The 19461-nt window shown below is 56.9% G+C and overlaps 1 protein-coding gene across 1 annotated transcript in view; it reads left to right on the top strand.

Annotated features, from left to right (window-relative positions):
* Window positions 1–8324, top strand: part of MEIS3 (Meis homeobox 3) — a 33896-nt gene extending 25572 nt beyond the window's left edge. Inside the window, exons 8-13 of the mRNA XM_050928585.1 lie at window positions 1051–1196; window positions 4137–4213; window positions 5727–5785; window positions 6206–6292; window positions 7097–7185; window positions 7587–8324. Coding sequence (XP_050784542.1) covers window positions 1051–1196; window positions 4137–4213; window positions 5727–5785; window positions 6206–6292; window positions 7097–7155 — 428 coding nt within the window. The 3' untranslated portion in view covers window positions 7156–7185; window positions 7587–8324. The remainder of the gene's footprint in view (window positions 1–1050; window positions 1197–4136; window positions 4214–5726; window positions 5786–6205; window positions 6293–7096; window positions 7186–7586) is intronic.
* The last annotated feature ends 11137 nt before the right edge of the window (window positions 8325–19461 follow it).

Genomic DNA, 19461 nt, shown 5'->3' with positions numbered 1-19461 from the left:
CGCACGCCGGCCCCTTGCACTATTAACAGTGACCCAGACTCGTCCAGCGACCAGACCTGGGTTCCGTTTCACTTTACCTCAGCCGCGGGGGGGGTTTGTTTCCCAAAGGGAACCAGCCCTCAGCGTCGCGGGTTTGAATCCTGCCCCCGGCAGGAGTTGTCCGAAAGATGCTCACAGTGCAGGGGGCCTAGCAGACCTACGGAGTGGGGGCTTGCAGTCATCCACCCATCACACCCTTCTGTGTGTCCATGGGCTCCCCAACCTTATCCCACCCCAACCCCATAGCTTCTACTGCCCCTCTCCCCAACCACCGCCTCGGAGTCACTCAAGTCCCCACCCCGAGGCTGGGGCTGAGAGAAAAACCAGAGTCTGTCTGATCCGAAATGGCCTTGTCCTGGGCCCTGCACCACAAGGAGCCGAGGAAAAGTCCCAAATTTCCACGGCTGCAGCAGGGCAGGGATCCAGCAGCAGCCGCTGGCAAGGGCAGGGGGCAGTGGGTTGGAGTAGGGGTATCTGGGGGCCAGGACTCCTGGGTTCTGGCTCTGAGAGGGGAGTGGGGTCTAGTGGTTAAAGCAGAGGGGCAGGACGACTGGGGGCCAGGACTCCTGGGTTCTGGCTCTGGGAGGGGAGTGGGATCTAGGGGTTAAAACAGAGGGGCAGGATGACTGGGGGCCAGGACTCCTGGGTTCTGTCCCCAGTCCTGGGAGGGGAGCAGGGCCTGGTGCAAGAGGGGACGGGCACTAGGATTTTGCGCACGGGTGAAGACGCTTGCCCGAGGTGCAGGAGATGAGACATGGAAGAAAGGTAGAGAACAGCCAAGCGAGGGCGCTTCTCCTTCTCGCCCTAGGGGGACATGTGCCCCTGCTGTGGCTCTTTGTCACCCCCTAGTGGCTCAACCACGTTTGTGCGTCAGCACCAGGGAGGGGGCCGAAAGCTTCTCTTTAGCTCAAGCAGCAAGGGGCAGGTGTCTCAGCAGAACTGCTCCTGGGTTTGAGTCCTGCTCCTGGGTTCGAGTCCCGCTCCTGGACACTCAGGCTGCCTCTCTCTCAGGGGACTGCCTGGATAACAGCGTGGCCTCCCCCAGCACCGGAGACGACGACGACCTGGACCGGGACAAAAAACGGAACAAGAAGCGGGGGATCTTCCCCAAAGTAGCCACCAACATCATGCGGGCCTGGCTCTTCCAGCACCTGTCGGTGAGTGACGAGGGGGCAGGGCAAGGCCAGGCGCCGGAGACTCCTGGTGGGAGCCAGGACTCCTGGGTTCTATCCCAGCTCTGGGAAGGGGAGCAGGGCCTGGTGCAAGAGGGGACGGGCACTAGGATTTTGCGCACGGGTGAAGACGCTTGCCCGAGGTGCAGGAGACGAGACATGAAGGAAAGGTAGAGAACAGCCAAGCGAGGGCGCTTCTCCTTCTCGCCCTAGGGGGACATGTGCCCCTGCTGTGGCTCTTTGTCACCCCCTAGTGGCTCAACCACGTTTGTGCGGGGGGGCTAGTGGTTAGAGCAGGGGGGGCGGGGAGCCAGGACTCCTGGGTTCTGTCTCAGCTCTGGGAGGGGGGTGGGGGTTAGTGGTTAGAGCGAGGGGGGGCTGGGAGCCAGGACTCCTGGGTTCTCTCCCTGGCTCTGGGAGGGGAGTGGGGCCTGGTGGTTAGAGCAGGGGGGGCTGGGAGCCAGGACTCCTGGGTTCTATCCCCAGCTCTAGGGGGCGGAGCCCAGAGGGGAACTGGCATAAGAGAACCAGGCCTGCAGTGAGTATGGAAAGTGTCTCCCAGAGCGGGGAAAGGTCCCGCCTACACTCACCAGAGCTGTCGGACCCCAAACTGGTCCCAGCCCCTGGTGCCGGTTACAGGCGAAAGACCTCACCCCCGAGCGGGCAGGCTGCTGCGTCTGCTCTTTCGCTGCTGTGCCACCAAGCCATTAGGGGAGCTGCCGCACCCCCCTCTCCCCGGTTAGTTAAACAAAGCTGAGTTAATGAGCGCTGACCAATTAGTCACTAATTGAAGGCACCATAAACCTATTAGGGACTGGGGAAGTATAATCAATTCTGGCCAATTACCCTGAACCCACTGGCTGGCGTTGCCACAGCAGAGGGCTCCGCTAAGCGAAGGCCTTTCCCAGCCTGGCAGGACAGGGGTGACCCCCCCATGGGCCTTTCCCCCCATTTCTGAAACTAAAGACTCTTAAGGGGGAGCCTTTTGGTGGAGCAGGAAGTTGGCATAAATTGTGCCATGTGTTAACTGGGCTGGTCAAAGTTGAAATTTGGGTAGGGTGGCTGGGAGCCAAGACTCCTGGGTTCGCTTCCTGGCTCTGGGAGGGGAGTGGGGTCTAGTGGTTAGAGCGGGAGGGGGGCCTGGGAGCCAGGACTCCTGGGCTCTCTCCCTGGCTCTGGGAGGGGAATGGGGTCTAGTGGGTAGAGCAGGGGGGCTGGGAGCCAGGACCCCTGGTTTCTCTCCCTGGCTCCGGGAGGGGAGTGGTGTCTAGTGGTTAAAGCGGGGGGGGGGGGGGGTCTGGGAGCCAGAACACCTTGGCTCTCTCCTAGCTCTGGGAGGGGAGTGGGGTCTAATTGTTAGAGCAGGGGGTTGGGAGCCAGGACTCCTGGGTTCTCTCCCTGGCCCTGGGAGAGGAGTGGTGTCTAGTGGTTAGAGCGGGGTGGGGGGGCTGGGAGCCAGGTTCTTGCCCAGCTCTGGGAGGGGAATGGGGTCTAGTGGTTAGAGCAGGGGGGCTGGGAGCCAGGACGCCTGGGTTCTCTCCTCAGCTCTAGGATCCTTCCCACCCTTAGCCTCCCCCTCTTCAGCTTCCAGCCAGATGGCCTGGTGTAGAAACCTTGTCCTCCCCTCCCGCGGGGCAGCAAAGGTCCTGCCGATCAAAGGCCAGGCAGCCTCGTGCTTTCCCTGCCAGGCCCCAATGATGGATGAGGCGGCACCGTTCTGTGGGTCACCCCGAGACCTCTGCCAAGCCCTCCTTCCCGCCCCTGACAGCGTGGTGACAGATGACAGGCGGCCTTCCCTGGCCGCCCAGGTCACCGCAAGCTGGGCAGTTGCTAGGAGGCAAATTCAGAGCTCCCAGGGGAGAGTTGATGCCTCCAAAAATTAGGTTAGAATTCCAGGCCCCATAGATGAGGAGGGGGCTGGGTCAGGTCCATTTGGGACCAGGATCTGGTCCGGGGTCCATGGTCTGGCAAGTTAATTCGGTATCAGGGTCTGGCCCAGGCAGGGATCATTCATTGGATGGTGACATTTGCTCTTTGTAGTGGCTACATGCACCATGTTCCCCCCTTGAGGGTAAGAGCCTTCTACTGCTACTGGCTGATGGAGTCACCCCTCAGCTCAAGGCCTGGGATTCTGGAACTTGGAGAAGCTATGACAGGCCAAATGGGCTAATTCTGTCAGCAGTGCAGGCTCGTGGATGGAGCAATGAACTGGGACTCGGGAGAGTAGGGTTCTAGGCCTGGCTATTCAGGCTCCTAGAATAAAGCCAGGAGTCCTGAGGTTGCTGCTCTAACCACTAGACACCACTCCTCTCCCAGAGCTGGGATAGAACCCAGGTGTCCTGGCTCCCAGCCCCCTGCTCTCACCCACATCTCTAGAGGGAAGTTTTAAATCCATTCACTACAGATCCGAGGCCCCAGGGCCGGCAGCATCCATGGCAGGGAATGTTTGGCATTTTGTGTAATGATTAGTGTTAATTGTGTTTTTACTTCGTCCTAGGGTCTCAAAGCACTTGACAAATACTGGCCACCTTTTCTTATTAGGTTGGGAACTCAGGACTCCTGGGTTCCATTTCCAACTGGGGGAAGTGGGTCTCGTGGTTAGAAGTGGGGAGTGGGAGCCAGGACTCCGGGTTCTATCCCCTGCTCAGGGAATGGGGTTAGGGGAGGGGAAAGGCTAGAAGCCAGGACTCCTGGGTTCTCTCCTTGTCTCTGACACACGCTTCACCTAATTATCAAACAAGCCACTTACCCCCTCTGTGCCTCAGTTTCCCCATCTTTGTAATGGGATTAAAGTGTCCCTGTCACCAGGAGGCTCACAGGGCCTGGTGCCCCCTGGCCCAGGGCTCTGAGCTCCTCCTCTGGCTGGGGGTGCCGTGTGGCCAGGGCTGCCCCCGGGATCACGCTACTCTCTGCTCTGGCCTGCAGCATCCGTACCCCTCGGAGGAGCAGAAGAAGCAGCTGGCGCAGGACACAGGGCTCACCATCCTGCAGGTCAATAACTGGTAAGATCGGCCCGGAAGCTGCCATGGTGTGTGGGGGGGTGATTCCTCCCGTGCCCCCCCCACCGTCCCTCCATGCCCCTCAGTCATCTCCCACCAATGTTCCTCATGACCCACCCCATTCCCCCTCACGTCCCCTCCCCCTTTGCACTTCTCCTGATAACCCCTCCCATCCCAGCATCTTTCTCTCCCCCCTTGCAACCCCCTGTCCCAGCATCTCCCCCTCCTCCCTCACAACCCCCCCGGCATCTCTCCCTCCCCCCTTGCAACCCCCCATCCCAGCAACACCCCATCCTGGTATCTCCCCCTCCCGCCTTGTAACCCCCCCACCTCTGGCATCTCCCCTTCCTGACCCCCCCTCCTGCCTCACAACCTCCCTGTCCCAGCATCACCCCCTCGCAACCCCTCTGCCTCTGGCATCTCCCCCTCCTGCCTCACAACCGCCCAGTCCTGGCATCTCCCTCTCCCCCCTCGCAACCTCTTCCCCCGTCCCAGCATCACCCCCTCGCACCCTCCCTGCCTCTGGCATCTCCCACTCCCCCCTCGCAACCCCCCCATCCCGGCATCTCCCCCTCCCCCTCTGGCATCTACCCTTCCCCCCTCCCCCCCATCCCATTGACCCTCTTTGCATCCCCCCCATGCCCCTGGAATCTCCCACCTTGCAGCCTCCCCATGCCCCTCACTCCCCCACCCCTCTCCTCTCTTCCCCTCATGCCCCTTGCCTCCCCCACCCACCTAAGGGCCTCCTGCTTTCCCCCTCCCCCACATCCCTGGCACCCCCCCACCCATGATCAGAGTGAAACCTCCCCCCAGAAGCAGGCCTGGGACCCTAGGCAGCCTCTGCTCAGCTGGGGCTGGGGGCCCCTTTCCCCTTGTGCAGACCCTGGGTCCTGTGAGGAGCATTGGGGGGAAGTGGGAGCTGGGGGTTCTGGGAAATACCTTGGGCTCAGGGTTAGAATGGGGGGGGTATTCTCTAGGATGCCTGGGTTCCATCCCCAGCTCTGGGACGGGAGTGAGGGCTAGTGGTTGAGCAGGGGGCTGGGAGCCAGGACTCCTGGGTTCCATTCCAGGCTCTGGGAGGGGAGTGGGGGCTAGTGGCTAGAGCATGGGGGTATGGGCTGGGAGCCAGGACTCCTGGGTTCCATTCCAGGCTCTGGGAGGGGAGTAGGGGCTAGTGGCTAGAGCATGGGGGTATGGGCTGGGAGCCAGGACTCCTGGGTTCCATTCCTGGCTCTGGGACGGGAGTGGGGGCTAGTGGTTGAGCAGGGGGCTGGGAGTGAGGACTCCCGGATTCTATTCCTGGTCCCCCCATCAGACATTTTTGGCTCCCAATGGGGGGTACATGCCCCCAAGGCCGTTGTGGTCCCTTCCCCAGAGTGACACGCTGCAAGAACCTAGGGGGGCTGTGACCTTCATCCTCCCCTTGCGCCTGGGGTCCCTGGGTCTCTGGGCTGCGTCCTTCTCGCAGCAGCTCCGGGACTCACCCTCTGTCTCTCTGTCTGTCCGGCCGGCGCAGGTTTATAAACGCCCGGAGGCGCATTGTACAGCCGATGATCGACCAGTCCAACCGCACAGGTGAGGCCCAGCTGGCGGGGGTGGGGAGCCCCCGAAACCCTCTGTCTCCCAGACCGGGAGCCAGGGACCTGGTTCACCCCCCTGCTCCCCCGCAGCGTGAGACGAGCTTGCTGGGTCTCAGCCGCCTTCCCACCGGGCTGGGGCGTTGCTAGCGAAATGGGACATGAACCAGCCCCCCCTGCAGGGGAGATGGGGGCTGAATGGGCCACGGGGACCGAGTGCCCTGCTGCCCGACAGAGGAGGGGGTGGCATGGGGGGGGTCAGCTTCCGGGCCCCCCCCACTGGGCTTGTGTCCTGTCCCCCACAGGGCAGGGCTTGTGCACCCCACTCTGCAGAGCCCACAATGCCCCCACATTGGGAAAGTGCCCCCCTCCCACGGCCAGTCTCCACCATGACCTTTCCCCCCTCTCTTCCGCGCAGGTCAGGGGCCGCCCTACAGCCCCGAGGCGCAACCCATGGGCGGGTATGTCATGGACGGGCAGCAGCACATGGCCATCCGCCCCCCAGGTAAGGCTGGAGCAGGGTGGGGCTGGACTAGCTGGCAGGGACCCCCCCAACTCTCCGGCCTCCTCCGTCTACTCCAATTTCATTCCTCCCTCTGCAATGGCCTGGCTACAGTGGGGGGAACTGGTGACTTTCACCCCCAGTGAAAGGGGGTGGGACCGAGAAAACGGGACATACACTGTCCACCGAAAACGTCTAAAGCCATAAAAAAATATATCGGGTCCCCCCCTTCCCCCGCTCGCAACATCGGTTCCTGTTTTTCATTGCAAGGACAAATTCCTCTTTGATTCAGTGTGAACATTTTTTGGGGGGGGATTAAATCCCCCCCGCAAATATTTTTTCGTTTTGATTGGAATCGAAGCTCAAGTGGCTGATTTGTCTCTGAGGGGAGGGGGGAACCTCCCCCATTCCAGCAATTTCCCCCCCCCCGAGCATGTTTTATGTCAGTCGGAAAAAGCCATGATTGTGCGAGACGTCCAGCCAGGCCCGAGTGCGAGTCCGTGTCCCTCGAGATACCGTCACTGGCTGATCTCAGACAGGAGCCCACCCTCACTAAACAGCTGATGCTCCTGGCTGCCGTCCTGGCTGGGTGAACCTGAGCCTCGGGGAGGGCCCCCCCCTTCCATCAAACCCAGGGAGCCTTTAAACCGAGCTGCAGCTGGTTTGTTCTAGCTGACCTGGGGGAGGCTGTTGGGCCTGGGTGAGTCAGACCGGCCGGAAGTAGGGGGGGTCCCATCCTACTCTGGGATCTAGGGATCTGGTGCTGTGGGGGGGTCTCAGCTCTCCTCTTCCCCCCCCCCACGCCAGGTCCGATGGGCAGTATGGGCATTGCCATGGGAATGGAGGGCCAGTGGCACTACATGTGAACTCTCCTGCTGATGCCAATGCAGGGGGATGTGAGTATGGAGCCGGGGGGGGGGGGGTGGATGTGGGGGGAGGGACGTAGGTCTCTGCAGGGGGTGGGTCTGCCCCTAGTTTTCTCATTTCATTCCTCGCAGCCGCTGGATCCTGGACTGGTCCCACCTGGGGTCAGCACCGAGGGAGGGGGGGCGGTGTTAGAATCACCCAACAGTCATGGGGGGGGGAAACGAGCCAGGCTGGGTCCGGGGGCTCCATCCCTCCCCCGCCCAAACTCCGGCCTTCATCCTCTTTGCCCACCTCCCCTCCCGCGTCCCGTTCCGACCTGCCCATCCCCCGACCTGCCTTCCTTAGCCCATTCCCCGCCCCCCCCCAGGCCTCTCCGGCCCCACCGGTATAGCACTAATCTGCCCCCCCCACCTTTCCCCATCTCTTCCAGGTTTCCGGGATATGCCAGGCCCTGCCAGGCCATTATCCTATCGGGCCCACGGGCACAGAACTCACGCAGCAGCCGGGGTACAGGCACCCCCCATCCCCACCCCCCCCTTCCTGCCAGCTCCTCCCCCCCACCCATGCTCCCAGGCAGCAGCACGCGACACCCGCTCCGATGCCCCAGAGTGGGGTGGCCAAGGACACAGGACCCACGCTGCTCCCCCGTCCCTCCCTGCCCCCCGCGGCTCTGTCCCCCTCTCCCGCCATCACCCCAGGAACCACTCGTCCGGGCGGCTAGGCCGGGCCGCGCTCGGAAGGACGCGCAGCCAGGCCGTCGAGCGTCACAGGGTCCCAAGAGGCGGCCGATGGAGAAGCCAGACTCGGGCACTTAATCGAATGCGAAACTGACCCGTCCGGCTGTCTGCAAAGGAACCACTCGGGCGCACTTGAGAGAAGGATTTGGGGCTCTTTTGTGTTACTTTGGGGCTGGTTTCTTCTCTTCCTCCACGCACGCACGCACCCCCCCCCCACTCCCCAACGGAAAGAAACAACAGCCTCTCGGTTCAGCTTTTCACCCATCTCCACCACCGTCGCTAAGCTCCGGGGTCTTTCGGGGCAGCAGAATCCGTCGGGTTTTCTTGGTTTGGTTGATTTTTTTATTATGAATGAATTTATTATTATTGACGCGCAGAACGGGGAACTAAATTAACTTGTACATTTGTTTTCCTGGTTTGGGGTTTTTTTTTGGGGGGTGGGTGGGAGGGGAAGAGTTTTGTTTGATCTGTTTTTTATGATATAAAAAACAAATCCCAAAAAAAGCAGTTGTGTGTGTGTGGCTACAGATAATACCACCACCAAGCACTTTTCCTTGGTGGAGCTCAGCGCTTTCTAAAGGCTGGGAGGACCCTTGCGTGGAGCCGGGCCGCGCATTAGGCCAAGTCATCATTATTAATTGGCACTTGTATTCGGGAACCCAGCCAAGGCTCCTGCCAGCGACCTGAGACCCAGAGCCTCACAAGGGAAGCCGTCTAGAACCGCCGTCCTGCAGCGATTTGTGCAGGGGTTTAACCGTGGCTGCCATGCCGGGCAGGTGTTTTAAGCAGCAGCACAGAAATGATCACAGAAATATCCGTCTGGAAGGGCCCTCAAGAGGACATTGCGTCCAGCCCCCTGCGCTGAGCCAGGGCCAAGTGAACCTAGACCAACCCAGACAGGGGTTTGCCCAACCTGTTCCTAAATCCTCCAGTGGCTGGGAATCCACAGCCTCCCTGGTCACCTGTCCCAGAGTTTAACCGGCCTCAGAGCTAGAACGTTTATCCAACCTAGATCTCCCATGGTCCTGATTGAGCCCATCGCTTTTTGTCCTGGACAGGGAGAACAGTTGATCATCGTCCTCTTTGTGCCAGCCCTGAACAGATTTGACGACTGTTCTCAGGTTCCCCCTCACTGGTCTGTTCTCCAGACTAAACGCCCCCCTGACCCCCTTTTCTTAAACCTTTCCTCCTAGGTCAGGTTTTTTAAACTGTTTTGTTGTTTTTGTTCCTCTCCTCTGGATGAGCCAAGGGCTGCAGAAACAATGTCCTGGAGCGAGAGCCAAATCTCCTTAAGGATTTTCCATGGATCTCAAAGCGCTTGGTGCAGGAAAATGGTCTTGTTCTCCGCAACTTGTCAGAGGTCACGCAGCAGGCAGAACTAACCGAACCCCGATCTCCTGTGGGCCAGGCCACTTCACTATCCACTAGGCAACACTGCCTCCCTAGGCATGCCTGTTTTTCTGAGCTCTTGACAGGGCAGAAATTCACAACCGCCTCCTGACAGCTGGGCTTGGCAGAATTCAATTTTTATTTTTTTATCATTTGGACAGATACCGATATTTATTTGTAAGCATTTTATTTCATTTAAATTCTCGTCCCAGCGTAAAATTATGGGGTTTCAGCATTTTAAAACAGATTTAAATTCACAGTTGTGGGAAATGATTGTGGGGGAGACAATTATTTAATAACAGTAGATGTGGAGGTTCAAAAAGTTAAAGCCTTATAAACCGTTAAAACGCAACTGGTCAGCATCCCATGTCACAATGTACCAAGAAAATCTCCTTAAATCAACAAATCGCGCCTGTTTCTACTACTGGATTGGCTAGTCTGTTTAACCCGCCTAAATCAAAAGTCTAAATCAGTAGCTCTCACCCGTTCCAGAGTCCCCCTTTCAGGAGGCTGATTTGTCTCGCGTACCCTCAAGTTTCACCTCACTTAAAAACGACTTGCTTACAAAATCAGGCTTAATAATGCTAAGGTGTCACCGCCACGGAAACTTGCCGACTTTCTCATTTTTACCAAACAATTAGAAAATAAATTGCTTGGAATAGAAATAATGTACTGACATTTCAGTGGATACTAGATAGAGCCATATAAACAAGCCACTCTCTGTATGAAATTTTAGTTTGTACTGACTTTGCTAGTGCTTTTTCTGTAGTCTCTTATAAACTAGGGAAATAGAAGACGGCTGGAAGAGCTCTGCGTACCCCCAGAAGTGCACATACCCCTGGGCGAGAACCACTGGTCTAACTCACTGGAATTTTAATCTAACACATTGCAGCACTTGTCTTCCCGTGCCTCGCTGTTGATTTCGATTATTATGTGGAACTGTTTTCCCCCCTCAGTTTGTGTGTGAAACTGATGCTGACCGATACCAATCCAATCCTTCCAAGCCCAGCTATCCATTCCAAGGCCACCCGGCACCGCAGTGACCATGGAGTCTGGCCTCCGTATGAACTTCCCCGAAATCATTCCTAAAAAAACCCCCCCAAAACCCCACCCTATCCAATCTTGATTTTAAAATTGCCAGTGATGGAGAATCCACCATGCCCCTGGGTAAATTCTTCCAATGATAATTACCCTCACTGGTCAAAAATTTATTTCCAGGCTGAATTTCGCTGGCTTCAATTTGCAGCCTTTGGATCCCGTTCTACTAGGCAGGTAGGTGGGTCCTGTGCAGTCCCCGGCCTGCAGGGTGACCCGGCCAGGGGTCAAGCACTGCGGAACTGAGCAATAACCAAAGAGGCTGGACGCTGGCCGAGGGGCGAGCTGTGCCGGGGAAGTGACAGACGCATCCTTTCATGTCAATGTCCCAGCATAGGGGTCAAGCCAGGGGTCCCTCATTAAGGACATGCCCAGAGGTGCTGGCCATTTGGGCTGTTGTGCAGGCCTCAAGCACTGGAGCAGGGGCCTGAGGAGAGGCAGGCGGATGGCAGGGGGTGGGGGCAGCCTCCATTCTGCATTGCTTTCCAGGGCACTGACAGGACAGCAACTGACACTGCAGGGACCTTCCAGATCAAAGTCTGTTTCAGCGGATGTGGCAGGACATTTCCCCATGGCTACACCCTGCCACTGAGCTGAGAATGGGACCCAGAAGTCCAGCCTCCCAGCCCCTTCCAGCTACCAGATCCCCATTTCCTTCCAGAGGCAGGACTCCTGGGTTCTAGTCCTCATTCTAGAAGGGGAGCGGGGTCGAGTGGATAGAGCAGGGGTGGGGCACCAGGACTCCTGGGTTTGATTCCCAGCTTGGGAAGTTCTGCCTTAACCTTTCAGAACAGAACCTTCGACTTTGCACTGAGAGATTTCTCTTCTTTGGTATTATTGCAGCCAACTCAAAGACATCCCCAGGGGAGTGAAATGTTTCAATCCACCTGGAACAAACCATGTGGGGCCTGGAATTTCGTTTCCTGGGAAATCCCAAATTTTTGTGTCCTTGTTCCAGAAAAAAGTTTCAGACTCAAAACTCCATCCCAGCCCTAGAAACCTAGATTCCAAGAGACCCTGACAACCACCTACGCTGCCCTCCTGTGTAACACCACCAAAGGATCACAGAAACGTCTGGCTGGAAGGGACCTTGAGAGGTCAACACCTCCCGTGCCCTGTGTTGAGGCAGGACCAGCCTTCATGGGTTTGCCCAACCTGTTCTTAAAAACCTCCTGTGACGGGGATCCCACAGCCTCCCTTGGGAGCCTGAGAGTTAGGAAGGTTTTGCTAATATCTCACCTAAATCTCCTTGGCTGTGGATTAAGCCATGGGACTTACCTGCGTTAATTCCTGTTTGAACTAGAACAGATCTTTTAGAGAAACAGCCAGTCTGGATTACCTGACTAGTAGAAATGTGCATCTTACACTGCATCTCCTTAGCTTCAACTTCTAGCCTTGGATTGCGTTCAACCTTTCTCGGCTAGACCGAGGAGCTCTCTGTTATCACATTTCTGTTCCCCGAGTAGGTCCTAGCAGGCTGGGAGCAAGTCACCTTTCACTTCTCTTAACCTACCCAAAAGTTTCTGGATCAGGGACTAGTTAAAAGATATGAAACAAAGGGTAGGAATAAACTATCCATTTTCACAGTGAGGATCAGTAAATGACAGGGGACTGGACCCAGTGCTGTTCAATATATTTATAAATGATCCAGTGAGGGGGCAAAATCTGCAACCGATACAAAACTAAAGATAGCTAAGTCCAAAGCAGTTACAAAGGGACCTCACAAAACTGGGTGACTGGGCAACAAAATGGCAGATGAAATTCAGTGTTGATAAAGGCAAAGTGATGCACCTTGGAAAGCAGCATCCAACTAGATGTATAAAATGACAGGGTCTAAATTAACTCTTTCCACTCAAGGAAGAGCCGTTGGACTCACTGTGGATCGTTCTCTGAAAACATCCACTCAGTGAGCAGCGGCCATCAGAAAAGCGAACACAATGATGGGAATCATTAGGAAGGGGTAGATAATAATCACAGACTCTCAGGGTTGGAAGGGACCTCGGGAGGCTCTAGTCCAACCCCCTGCTTAAAGCAGGACCAACCCCAACTAAATCATCCCAGCCAGGGCTTTGTCAAGCTAGGCCTTAAAAACCTCTAAGGAAGGAGATTCCCCCACCTCCCTAGGGAACCCATTCCAGTGCTTCACCACCCTCCTAGGGAAAAAGTTTTTCCTAATATCCAACCTAGACCTCCCCCACTGCAACTTGAGACCATTGCTCCTTGTTCTGTCATCTGCCACCACTGAGAACAGCCGAGCTCCATCCTCTTTGGAACCCCCTTGCAGGTAGTTGAAAGCAGCTATCAAATCCCCCCTCACTCTTCTCTTCTGCAGACTAAACAATCCCAGTTCCCTCAGCCTCTCCTCATAAGTCATGTGCTCCAGCCTCCTGATCATTTTTGTTGCCCTCCGCTGGACTCTTTCCAATTTTTCCACATCCTTCTTGTAATGTGGGGCCCAAAACTGGACACAGTTCTCCAGATGAGGCCTCACCAATGCTGAATAGAGGGGATTGATCATGTCCCTCGATCTGCTGGCAATGCCCCTGCTAATACAGCCCAAAACACTGTGAGCCTGCTTGGCAACGAGGGCACACTGCTAACTCATATCCAACTTCTCGTCCACTGTAACCCCTAGGTCCTAGACAGTAAATACCATAATGCCTTGATATAAAGCCACAGTATGTCCACACCTGTGTGCAGCTCTGGTCGCCCCATCTCAGAAGGATTTATTAGAATTGGGAAAAGTACAGAAAAGGGCAACGCAAATGATCAGGGCGATGGAACAGCTTCTATACAAGGAGAGATGATAGAGACTGGGATTGTTCAGATTGAAAAAGAGGGGATATGACAGGGGTCTATAAAATCATGGCTGGTGTGTGGAGAAAGTGAAGCAGGGTGTGTTATTTACTTCTTCACATCACTCACAGACCAGGGTCACCCGATGAAATGAACAGGCAGCAGGTTTATAACAAACAAGAGGAAGTATTTCTTCACCCAACGCACAGTCACCTGTGGAACTCCTCGCCAGGGGATGTTGTGAAGTCTAACTGGCTTTCAAAAAGAATTAGACACATTCCATCAATGGCTGTTAGGGTGACAAGACAGCAAGTGTGAGAAATCGGGGTGGGAGGGGGGAAATTGGCACCTATATAAGAAAAAGCCCCAAATATCAGGACTGGCCCTATAAAATCAGGACATCCAGTCACCCTAATGGCTGTTAGCCAAGATGATCAGGGAGGCAGTCCCATGCTCAGGCATCCTTAATCCTCTGGCTGCCTCTTCTTCCAGCCACTTTCCAGTGCCGCAGAGCAGTGCCACGCTCCTCCCCAGCCGAGATTAAACAGTCCCCTCCCAGGAGACATGAGCTGCGACCAAGCACTGGAGGCCAGTCGCTGCCCACCGGGCACCTTCCCTCCCCAGCCACTGCCCACGGGGCACTTTCCCTGCCCAGCCACTGCCCACCCTCCCTAATCAAGCAGCTGACACGGGATGAGGAATCGGCTCCTGCCAGCACTACAGATTCATTTCCTCCTGCTTTCCTATGACGTTCTCCCTCCCAACATTTCAGTCACTGACGATACCAGCCCAGCGCTGCCTGGCTCCTGCATCTCCAGCCGTCACTGCAAAGGGCGCCAGGTAGGATCCGATACCAGCAGCTGGCCCAGTGCGTTTGGATACCGACTTCTAAAATCCTGCTGTGATCACTAGACCCCACTCCCCTCCCACAGCTGGGAATAGAACCCAGGAGTCCTGGCTCCCAGCCTCCTGCTCTAACCACTAGACACCACTCCCCTCCCAGAGCAGGGAGAGAACCCAGGAGTCCTGGCTCCCAGCCCCCCTGCTCTAACCACTGGACCCCACTCCCCTCCCAGAGCCGGGAATGGAAACAGGTCTCTCGACTCCCACAAACACCCCCGCATCCACTCGCGCATGTACAGACACTGTCACACAAATACACACTCACTGCCCCCCAGCTGAAGCAAACACACATCACCCCTTGACACGCAATGACACACACACATACAATCACATCAGCCAAACACACACACATAATCGCATATATGTCAGCCAAACACACAGAATCACATATCTTGACCAAACACACACACACACACACACACACACACACACACACACACACACACACACACACAGAGTCAACCAAACACACACACACTAGCAGGGCTTAGCCCTTCCAGCGGGGGTAGCACACACACACACACACACACACACACACACAGAGCAGGGCTCAGCCCCTCCAGCTGGGGGCAGCATCACACACACACACACACACACACACACACACACACTTTGAGTTAACAGGCCCAAGCCCCTCGAATCCCTCTCTCTTTCGCTGCCTGGGTAGATTTATACTGAGCGAGGAGGCGGCTGGCGGCTGGATTAATTTATCGGGCATACGCGTCCCATTGTGGGGCTGTGATTCACGGCCGGCGGCTCGGCAATCGGGCCAGGGGGGTGGCGGGGGGAGGCCGATGATGGATGCCTGATGCCCAAGCAGAGGAATGAGGTGTCGGGGGACCCGGGCTGTGCAGAAGGGAAGGAGGAGCAGAGCGCCGCAGAAACAACTACAATAATAAAGCCATTTATCATCGCCTGACGCTTGCCAGTCAAGCGGGGGGCGGGGGGGTTCTCTGGGGAGAGGCAGTGGGGGGGATGGGATGCCCCCCGGGGGGGGAGTGTTTTCCAAGCAGCTGGTTTTTAAGCAACATTGCAGCTGTGTTGGATGAAGGCGGAGAGCAGGGAGGGGAAGGCCTGGCCCTGCTTCAGAGCCAGGCCTGAGCCCAGCAACAGGGGAACCATGAAAGAAAGGCAGGGGACAGACCCCACTCCCTTCCTAGAGCCGAGGAGAGAACCCAGGAGTCCTGGCTCCCAGCCCCCCACTTTAACCACTAGACCCCACTCCCCTCCCAGAGCCAGGGAGAGAACCTAGGAGTCCTGGCTCGCAAAGGGCCATGTGCCCAGGGAGGCGAGCTCCGTAAATAACGCATCCTCACGGCGTTTTCCTGGAAGACGTCTCTCTCCTCTCGCGGAGCAGTTAGGGACCTTGTTCTATTTTCACAGCGCTTGAGTCCTGGAGCGTTCTCGCCACACGAGGTTTGGCAAGGAACAGGCTGGAGCCTTCGTCACACTCAGGCTCCCCTGCAGGGATCTGGTTCTCAAACAGCCCCACATCAGGGGCCTCCCTGCAGAGCATGGGGCTGGGAAAGGGACCCGATCTCTGTCCTGCCCTGGCAAAGGGGGCAGATGACCAGGAAAGCAGAGCGCACTGTGCTGGGGCTATTCTCTGCCCCCCAGGGCCCATGGGGGGTGGATCAGGGGCGTAGCCTGTGCGCACTGCACTGTAGTTAGTCCTTCCTGACTCTGAGCCCCCTGAGGTCTAGAAACTTTTTTTAAATAGTAAACAATAATAAACAGGAAAGCTGAGAGTCTCACAGATTCCCCTGACTCCAGGAGCTGGGGCTTTAAGAAAAGCCCCGAACCCCACAAGAGGCGTGCTCTTCTCCCAAGAGTCGGCAGCCCCTAGAAATACTAGAGTGAGGGTCACGTAGTCCCCATCCAGCCATGCTGGCGTTCGGCAAGGCAGGAGTTAGAGGGACGGGCCCGTCTCTCCCCCATCTGAGGACAAAAGGCTGAAACAGATGGGCCAGGCCTGGTCTCCAAGACCCCCGCTCTTCCTGGGAGAGGCGCGGCTTAGCTCAGGCCGAGGGGCTGGGCTGGCGCCTCTGGTTCAGTCAGAGGCTAATGAAGCTACATTAATCATCCAATTATACACCTGTCAGCATCAACACAATGCCGGGGGAAGCCGGGAATGGGGGAGGGGGCATCGGAGCCCACGGGGCTGGGGGCAGAACGAATTGGAGGGGCACAAAGGCAGACACAAAAGATCTGACCCCGAGAAAGGGAGCTGGGGGGCTGTTTGTGTGTGGGGACGGGACGGCTGGAATCCGAGGAGGAAGGGAAGTTGGACAAAGCAGCTCTCACCCCACGGCTGGCGTTTAAACACGTGGGTGCCGGCCCAGCTGCCCCTCCATCAGCTCGGCAGTTTTGGGAGTGGATAGTTGAGGGCAAGGGGCTGGGATCAGAATGGAAGCGCTAACCCCTAAGCCCCACTTCCCTCTTGCAGCAAACCCAGGAGTCCTGGCTCCCACCCCCCTTTGCGAACCACTAGACCCCACTCCCCTCCCAGAGCTGGGGAGAGAACCCAGGAGTCCTGACGTCCACGATCAGTGCTGCGTGCGATTTTGGAGCCCGACTGTGTTGAATTTCACCCCTGAATGGCTCAAGGGTGGCAGGCGGAAACCAGCCTTCAAACAAACTCAGGGGCTGCAATCCCTGCTATTGCTGGAAGGTCGGGAGTCTTCTCCCCCCCACAGATCGACACGCCGCTACCCGTGGGGAGAGATCGCAGGGGGTGTGTGACAGTGAACAGCAGAGCTGTCTCCAGGGCATTTCTCAGCCCCTGACCCCAATGAGGAAACCCACAGAGCTCCTACACGGGGGGAGAAAGGAAACAGCAATGGACCAAAACCAGGGCGGCGGCGTGCCAGGTGCTGCAGACCCCGACCGAGATCAGGGGCGTCCATTGTGCCAGGCGCTGCACAGACCCCGACCGAGATCAGGAGCGTCCATTGTGCCAGGTGCTGCAGACTCTGACTGAGATCAGGGGCACCCATTGTGCCAGGAGCTGCACAGCCCCCGACCGAGATCAAGGGCGCCCATCGTGACAGGCGCTGCACAGACACCGACGGAGATCAGGGATGTCCATCGTGCCAGGTGCTGCAGACTCTGACCGAGATCAGGGGCGCCCATTGTGCCAGGCGCTGCACAGACCCCGACCGAGATCAGGGGCGCCCATTGTGCCAGGCGCTGCACAGACCCCGACCGAGATCAGGGGCGCCCATTGTGCCAGGCGCTGCACAGACACACAGAGAGAGCCAGCCCCTACCCCAAAGAGCTTCCAATGCAAACAAAGATGGAAGGAGAAACCGAGACACAGAGAAGCGACGTGCCCAGCCCAAGTTCCCCCAATAGGCCAGTGGCAATGCTGGGAACAGAACCCAGGAGTCCTGACTCCCAGGCCCTTGGTCTAGCTGCTAGGTAATGCTCCCCTCCCGGAGCTACTGGCTAAATCCTACACCTCAGAGTGATGCGGTTTCCTTGCCTGCTGATGGGTCCCCGGGCAGGGTGGAGAGTTAACAGGACCAGTCCAGGCTGGCAGTGTTTTCCTTGGGCTCCCCCCACATCGCTAGCCACCCTGAAGAGCCTTGGCGGAGACGGATCAGAGAAACCCAGCATGGGACCCGACAGGGGCTGGCTCAGCCTCCCGACAGGATCCCTGGAAGGATCTCCGAATCGTCAGACAGCAGGAGGGGTTTGCCAGCCCAGGGAGTCACCCGCAGGGGCCAATCCCACCAAATCACAACAGATAAGATTTGCACTACACAGGGCTGCCCACCCCTGAGAGATGGAGGAGCATTTGCCCTTTCCCTCCCATGCCCCCAGCATGACAGAGTCAGAGCCTCTTTCCCAGGCAGGACTCCTGGGTTCTCTTCCCAGCTCCAGGAGGGGATCCCAGCTGACAGCGGGGAGATGCGTCCGCTCTGCCCAGATCAGATCCTGATGGAAGCACTGAACGCGGAGGAGCATCCACTTTTTGGGACACAGGCTGGATCTCCTGCCAAAGCTCCCCAGGGAGAACATTCCCAAAGGCCTGGTGCCCTAGGAAGGAAGGGGAATGGTTATGCTCTGATGACAGGCACCACCGGGGGCGCGGTTCCACACAGCTTTCTCAAGCTCATTCCCTCAATGTGCGAGCAAGTGCTCAGTTTCCGGGAGACATGCTGCGTACTCATTTTTGTTATGCAAGCCTCTGGGTAGAGGAAGGAGCAGGGGAGTTTGCTTTCAACTGTGATGTGAGTCACAGATTCCTAGATTTTAAGTCCAGAAGCAGGTGATCGCTACACAGGCCAGAGAACTTCCCTGAATGAATTCCTGTTTCAGCTACAGCAGATCTGGATTTGAAAATATGGTGACCAGACAGCAAGTGAGAAAAACCGGGATGGTGGTGGGTGGTAATAGGAGCCTATATAAGAAAAAGACACAAAAATCGGGACTGTCCCTATAAAATCGGGACATCTGGTCACCCTATTTGAAAATTGCTCCAATGGTTAGTTACCCACACTGTTAAAAAGGTAACATCTTATTACCACGAGCTGAAAGTCACAGCACAATTCCAAGAAGCTAGTCCCCCCCTGCATCCAAGTACTGCAATCTGAGTGCTCTTGCCCTAAGCTCACGGCGAGGAGGGAAGAGGGGAAGGCAGAGTTAATTATCTCACAGCAGGGCCTTCCAGAGTCCGGAGTGACACTGTGCTTAGAAGACACTGGACCATGTTCCGCCTCTTCTCTCTGAAAGATCTTTGAAGAATTATACCTGTGGTTTCCTTGGCTTTTATTCCTCTGCCTCCAATCCCTCCAGTTTGCATTGAATACTACAGTGAACTGTGCTTCTACCAGATGCAATCAGAACCTCTCCTCCCTGTGTGTCCTAGTGCCTCTACTGCTGCCCAGATTCTGGAGATTGACTTTTAGTTCCCATGGCTCCCATTTCGAGAGCAACAAGCAATTCTGAGTGCCTCCGCTTTTTGAGGGGGGGGGGGGCGGCCGACTTGAAATGCCTTAAAGTGGCCTGTGGTTCAGCAAGTGCCCAGCACCCGCCCTCAGAAAGCCAGGCCCCTTTACGGTAACTCAGATGAGGCTCCTCTAAAAACCACCAGCCACCTATGGCCACAGGTCTGTTAGGAGCATTTGTATGGCAGAAGTGCCAGCTGAGATCAGGCCCCACCTTGCCCCGGGGCGGCACTCACCCAGAGAGACGGCCCGCGCAGGCAGACTTTACAAATGGATTCCCTGTGCGTCTCACAACCCCAGGCTTCCGGGGGGGGGGGAATTCCATGGGATGGGATCACCCCCAACTCCCACGCATGGAACCCAGCTTCCCTGCGGCTCAGCCCAGCCCCCTTTTAAGCACCCAGGTTTGAAAACTTTAGCAGCAGCTTTCGGA

This window comes from Gopherus flavomarginatus, chromosome 18 (assembly GCF_025201925.1).
Source record: "Gopherus flavomarginatus isolate rGopFla2 chromosome 18, rGopFla2.mat.asm, whole genome shotgun sequence".
Taxonomy (NCBI): Eukaryota; Metazoa; Chordata; order Testudines; family Testudinidae; genus Gopherus; species Gopherus flavomarginatus.
The sequence above is the reverse complement of the archived record's forward strand: the minus strand, read 5'-3'. Positions and strand labels throughout refer to the sequence as shown.